Source organism: Vollenhovia emeryi, unplaced genomic scaffold (assembly GCF_000949405.1).
Source record: "Vollenhovia emeryi isolate VEMERY1.0 unplaced genomic scaffold, V.emery_V1.0 DF939165.1, whole genome shotgun sequence".
In the NCBI taxonomy this organism is placed as follows: domain Eukaryota; kingdom Metazoa; phylum Arthropoda; class Insecta; order Hymenoptera; family Formicidae; genus Vollenhovia; species Vollenhovia emeryi.
Window position 1 is genome coordinate 43,169 of NW_011967201.1, and position 6,260 is coordinate 49,428.

Here is a 6,260-nt window from a genome sequence, read left to right on the forward strand (position 1 = left end):
GGATCCTCCTCTTGCGAAATTGAACGGGGGACCTTTCGTATCATTTCAAGAAGAAGGAAAAATTCGGGCAACCCGTCAAAGCAGTCGGTCAATTATCACGAACCTGAGCATGCTTGTAAGCGGAGCTGATTGTATAACCGAGCTTCAAATGAGCGGCCAAGGTCATTGCCTCTCCCACGGTGAGGTACATTCTGAGAATTGAGTCCTGCTGTATGTAACACGAGGTCCTTTTCCATCGTTCGCTCTGCGGTACTCGGATCTTACCGTTGACCCGAACTTCTCCGCTCACGCCCTTCACCCTGCGCATTACCATCGTTATACTTGTAACATTACGAAGGAAGCTACATTCGCGAAAAAAATTTCTAAATACTCTACGCATGAAATCAGCGAAGAAGTATGTTACGAATGTTGCACGGAAGAATGTATGTTAAAAATGTCTTTATGCATAAATTATATACAATTGTCTATAATTATACATAATTATATACAATGTATATATCTTTATAATGTTATTTATATGTAATGTTAATTATACACAATTATGTATAATATATAGACAAATTTTATAGAATTATATTTTGTATAAATACGCGTGAAACTGGCGGAAAAATATATTACGAATGTTGCACGGAAGAAAATGTACGTTAAAAATGTTTTTGTGCATAAATTATGTACAATTGTTTATAATTATACATAATAATTATATACAATGTATATATCTTTATAATGTTATTTATATGTAATTATGTATAATATATAGACAAACTTTATAGAATTATATTTTGTATAATTACGTATAGCCATTAATTATGTATAAAACATATTTAACGGGGGGAGGGGGGTTATAAGTATACTCGAAGCCGATTTGCCTTCAAAAGTACGATACAGCATTGAAGTCTCGTAATATTAATGACTATGTAATTTCGCAGTAGCCATCTTGCGTTGAGATATAATTCGTATCTATCATCGCGCAGCTATTTAAAACGAAAGTAGAGAATAATATGTAGGGATAGGCACTTTATGCTTTTAAACACCTGTGGGTTATGTCAGAAAAAAATGCCTGATTACACTCTCATTATGCGCGAGAACTCTAGGGATTTTCCGCCAATTATGCATATGTTAAATCCGTCATTTATACACGATTATGTTATTTCGAACTTTTACGTAATATATAATAGCTCATAACTTGTGAAATTGTATGAAAATGGGAAATATAGGAATGGAGCATCTTAACAATTATCTTCAAACAAAAACCCCCAAAACTATGCATTCCAATATGTAAGAAGGAAAGAACGATACAAGACAAAAACAAAATAAGTAGTATTACAACATATGTACTCAATAAAACATGCTTATACATGTCAGGTCAAGACTAGTGTTGCATTGACAAAAACTTTCAATTAAAATCTTGATAAAATGTTGAAATATTTCACTATTTCTCTAAAAACCTAATAAACTTATATGGGCTACGTTCCACTTAACAATCGCAATGTTCGCGGAACCATTTCATCCTCGTTTCTTACCGAAAGTTAAACAAAGACAAGATTGTGTTCACGAGCGTTGCGATTGTTAAATGAAACGTACCAACAATTTGCCCTAAAACTTGATTACATGCGCAATGTTTCATCTTGTATCTTTACACCATTCGTCGCTCCTTCTCCCCCACCGTCCCTCTCTTACTTCCTTGGAATTTCGAGTTCGAGATTCTCCAATTGAGAAGCTTCCGGTAGCTTTCAAGTGATTGGAATGACAAAACGGGAAAAGTGTATGATTTTAAAAAAGTATACGTCCATTTCCCCAAATCTAAGGTCAGTATTTGTAGTTAGATCTTATATTCAAGACCGTCTTAAGATCATCTTTAGATACTCCGTAGCCAATGAAATGTTCCGTACAGCATCTTTAGATAAATTCAAAACGGTCTTGAATAAAAGATCCGACTATAAATACCGGCCTAAGTGTTTTAAAGGCAAACACCAACTTCTTGTGGCAATTATACAATAATTATGTGCAAATCGCATTATGCTGCGCGGAGGATCTTATTATTTGATTGAAATCTATCAATATTAAGTGTGTATCATACAAGAACACTTTACTATTCGCAAAAGTCGCTTGCTTTAAAAAACATCTTATGTAGACATGTTTTTGTCTTAAGCAAAGTTGTTTCCGGTTTTAAGCTACTTCTTTTTAACGGAATAATACATTTTCTCTTGCATTAAGGTGAGACCGTCGTAAGAAGTGAACACTTTACGAAATTCCATATTTTCTCGTGATACAAATTCCGATAGAAAACATGAAATATCTCACTTTTTAATATCGGTGGGACGTGATCTCTGATGCATATTTGCCACATCATATTGTAAGCATAGTCGCCGCGACTCATAGTATTTGACGCGAGCGGACTAATTAAGTAGTTCAGCACAAATACTTAACACTTCACGACAATAAAACTTATCTTTTTATGCTACTTAAATAATCACACAGCGTCATACGTTGAAGAAAATGTCTGAAAAAACTTGATATACATACAGCCGAGTCACAATTCCGTCTCGGTACCGTTCGTCAACTCACGGTGAATCGAATTCAAGTTTCTTGCATCATGTAATTTAGTATTCATATATAATCGTTATTGTTTTTATATTTTGTCAAGCCTCAGATAGCGTACGGAAAATTAAATTCAAATTTGTCGCATTATTAAATTTAGATACGCATCTTCTAGCGTTCGCGTTTTATGTGCCCAATCGTTCCAGCGGTGGATCACGAAAGGAGGGAAATCCCAAAAAATTAGCCACATTTACTACTATCTGAAGCATTGTTTTCATAATGAAATTTGCCTATCGAGCTCCATTACAAACACAAACGCGGTTCAGTATGTTTCCACACGGCAAAGTATTTCTGATGCTTGAATCAGATATCCCGGTAATATTTGAGTACTATGCAATCAGATATGTATTCCGATTTTAGATTTTATCTCCCGGATATCATTTTGATATATTTTGCTGCGTAGGCTATCTTGTCGAAGGTCAGGTTTCCACCGCGCACTGTAACGTTCAATTCTCGAACCACTCACGAGACCCACGCAAATGAAAATAAAAAGCATAGAATAAATAACTAAAGTTTCATGAGAGCCTTTTTAAGATATAACTCAAATACATACGGGAATGCCAAATCATACTTAGGTCCGGGCAAGCTGGAGGTAGCCTAATAAATCTTTCGCAGAAAAAAAAGCACGTTAACCAAACATACCAGAACATACCAAAGAACTTATCAGATCGTGGATTGAGAGTAAGATTAAATTGAAACGTATTCAATCAGAGTGCAAGATTTATTGATCTTAAGTGAATTTTTAGTGAATTTTTATTATAGTCAAATAAAATTTAATTTCAATCCCAATCCGTAGTCTGACACGGGTTTTAAGGAATACGACGACGAGAAGCAGCGCGTAGGTGGAGATCCGCGCGTACACGTGGGAAAAACAAATTCCCCCCCCCCCCACGTAGCACGTGGTCATTATAACTAGTAGGTCCACTCCGTCATTTGTTTCGTTTTGCGTCGATCCCTTTTGCGCATCCGACATTGCTCTGGGTAGACCAATGAGAGAAAAGTTATATGTGAGGTAATGTGGCTTTGATGAGTACGTATATACACACTTCCTCCCAAGTTGGAACAGTGTGTGGAAAATTAGGGTGGACATCTCACGGACATTATTTTTCAAAAGTGAACCATGTCATCTGAAACTCCATGCAATTGTGTATCTTTCAACATGGCTAGAATGTATCTTGGGCCAAGCACACAGTGTTCAGATTATTCCAAAAACCGTCAGGTGTTTATGCCCCACCCTGTACTATGACGTGGTAGTTCACATTTACATTTTATATACGTTTCTTAAATATATCTAATGTTTTATAAACGTTTAGGAAAACCGTATAAAAGATCAACATGTTTTACTTGGGAGATTTCCGAAGTTGCGGGTGTGATCCGTGGATGCGGACGTTGGGAACGATCTACAAGTTTTTTTTTATGCTTACGTGAAACCGGCGAGAGCGTTGAGCAGTGTCGATTTCCCGGCTCCGGACGGCCCCATTATAGCCACCAATTCGCCGGACTTGAATTCGCCACTGACACCGTGCAGAATTTCTTTCTGATCTGCAACATGACGGCGCACGTGATCGCTATTATGTGATTGCATCATTCGCATCATTGAATGCGCGATGATTCACTGCTCATTTATATCTCGGACGCATTCCTTGGGATAATATCTCTTAGCTTTATAGCCGCATCAGCATGAGCGTGCGAGAAGTAAAAAAAAAAGAGAAAACACAGTCAGCACGTCGTCATGGAACATTGTAACGTTTAAACGCAAGTCTTTGGTTCGCGTCAACCCCGAGATTTATGTAATGGATCAGAGTTTGTCAGCAGCTGCTTCAAGGCTGCGTTTAAGGTCATTGACCTCAGATCACGTGACGTCTTATTTACACGCGTATGAAACAACGAGACCACAGTAAAAAGAAGAATATATGCTTTATGCAAAGAGATAAAATCTGAAACGTTACATTGGAGTCAGCACTGCGAGTTACGGATGCAATTTTATCCCCCGCATAAGTACAAAAAAAAACGTGAATAATAAGAAATCAATGTCTGCAATCTTTCCCAAAGACACTCAACTTTGTAATACTGGTGGGATTTGCAATTGCACACGTAGACCGCAGAGAGTGGAGTTATTTGCAGTTTAATGGAATGCGCGACGTGATTATCTGTAACACCTTGAGCTCTAACGCGTTGCAAAGGTCAGTATATGTATGCAAATATTAATATTTATCTACAGACTTTTTATACAAATTATCATAAAGAAAAATTAACACACTTTACATCTTTCTTATGCGCGCTAAGAGATTAATATCTAAATTGAATTAAATCGCGCGGAATTTATTTACGGTAATATAAGCGGAATTACAACGAAATTTTGCCTCGTTCTTAAGCTAACCATAGGCGTAGGAAACTCTCATTGACAAATAGCATTTCTGAACGACTCGATTATTTCCGCCAACCTTGCACACGTTCGCCTAAACAAACCTTGAACTGCTTTTACGATAAATTGATAACAGAACATTCTCGTTGACGCTAATCATGTAGCGGTCGTTGATCAGACTGTTATGCGACAGACTAGGAAAGCCCCTTTTCCTCATGTCATATGTCACCGAGACAAAGACAGAGACGGGGGGGGGGGAGAGAGAGAGAGAGAGAGAGAGAGAGAGAGAGAGAGAAACTGAGTGATATTGAGTTGTATTCCCTCTTAATCACATTTTATGTAATGCGTCGCGCACAATGTCCGATCGCTGAAGGCATTCTATAAACATGAGATAACAATTATTGCTTATAATATATGCTTGGGTTGGAAAAACGTGGAAGCGAAACGAGCAGGAGTTCAGCCGAGAAAAGAAAGAACAGAATTCAACGAAGTATCTTTGCATGCTCCTTAAAAGTCAATCGATGAATTATCACTGAAAACAGTGAATAGTCACAGTGATTTGCAGTTCTAAATATACTACTGGAAATTGCAGTGGTGTACTTACTTATAATTGTAAATCAGTGATTATTCACTGTTTTCAGCGATTGCTTTCGTCGATCGTAATCCCAATAGGAAAATTGTAAAAACATTGCACAATAATTATTTAGAAACAATCGTGCATTTTTGTAACCAGACATGTGGATTAATTTGATTAAAATATTGATCTTTTATAAAGCATTAATAATATTGTATTATAATCAAATTAATCCACATGTCTGCTTACAAAAATGCACGATTGTTTCTAAATAATTATTGTGCAATGTTTCTACAATTTTCCTATTGGGATTACGATCAACAAAGGCAATCGCTTCACTTGGTCCTTCACTCTACGAGCACGACAGGCACACATTCCGTGTGCCCAAAAGGAAATGAAAATTCATTGGATTCGTCCTTCCTCTAGCCGCTCTTAAGCTCTTACCATTGTAGAAACATCTCACTGATTGTGAGATAGATATAGAAACGGCATTCTACACTCTGCGTGACTAGTCCTCTTCCATTCTCGTTCTGACCATAGACATATAAAAGATAGACTGCTTATGAGGTAGTGGGGGATGTCCTCCTGAGGGAAAAGGACAACACCAATTTATTTGGGTATCTATCTTCTTCTAGTGTACGTGATCACGTGTTCACGTGATCACCTTCAGATCACGTCCACTAGAGGAACACAGATACCCAAATCATGGACCTAAGAATC

The 6,260-nt window shown here is 37.2% G+C and overlaps 1 protein-coding gene across 4 annotated transcripts in view; it reads right to left on the minus strand.

Moving 5' to 3' along the window:
* LOC105564384 (ATP-binding cassette sub-family G member 1) overlaps nucleotides 1–6,260 on the minus strand; it is a 39,375-nt gene that overhangs the window by 8,593 nt on the left and 24,522 nt on the right. For all 4 annotated transcript variants that reach the window (XM_012016708.1, XM_012016705.1, XM_012016706.1 and 1 more), the window contains 2 exons: nucleotides 4,026–4,143; nucleotides 104–299 (listed from right to left, as the gene is read on the minus strand). In XM_012016708.1, coding sequence (XP_011872098.1) covers nucleotides 104–299; nucleotides 4,026–4,143 — 314 coding nt within the window. The remainder of the gene's footprint in view (nucleotides 1–103; nucleotides 300–4,025; nucleotides 4,144–6,260) is intronic.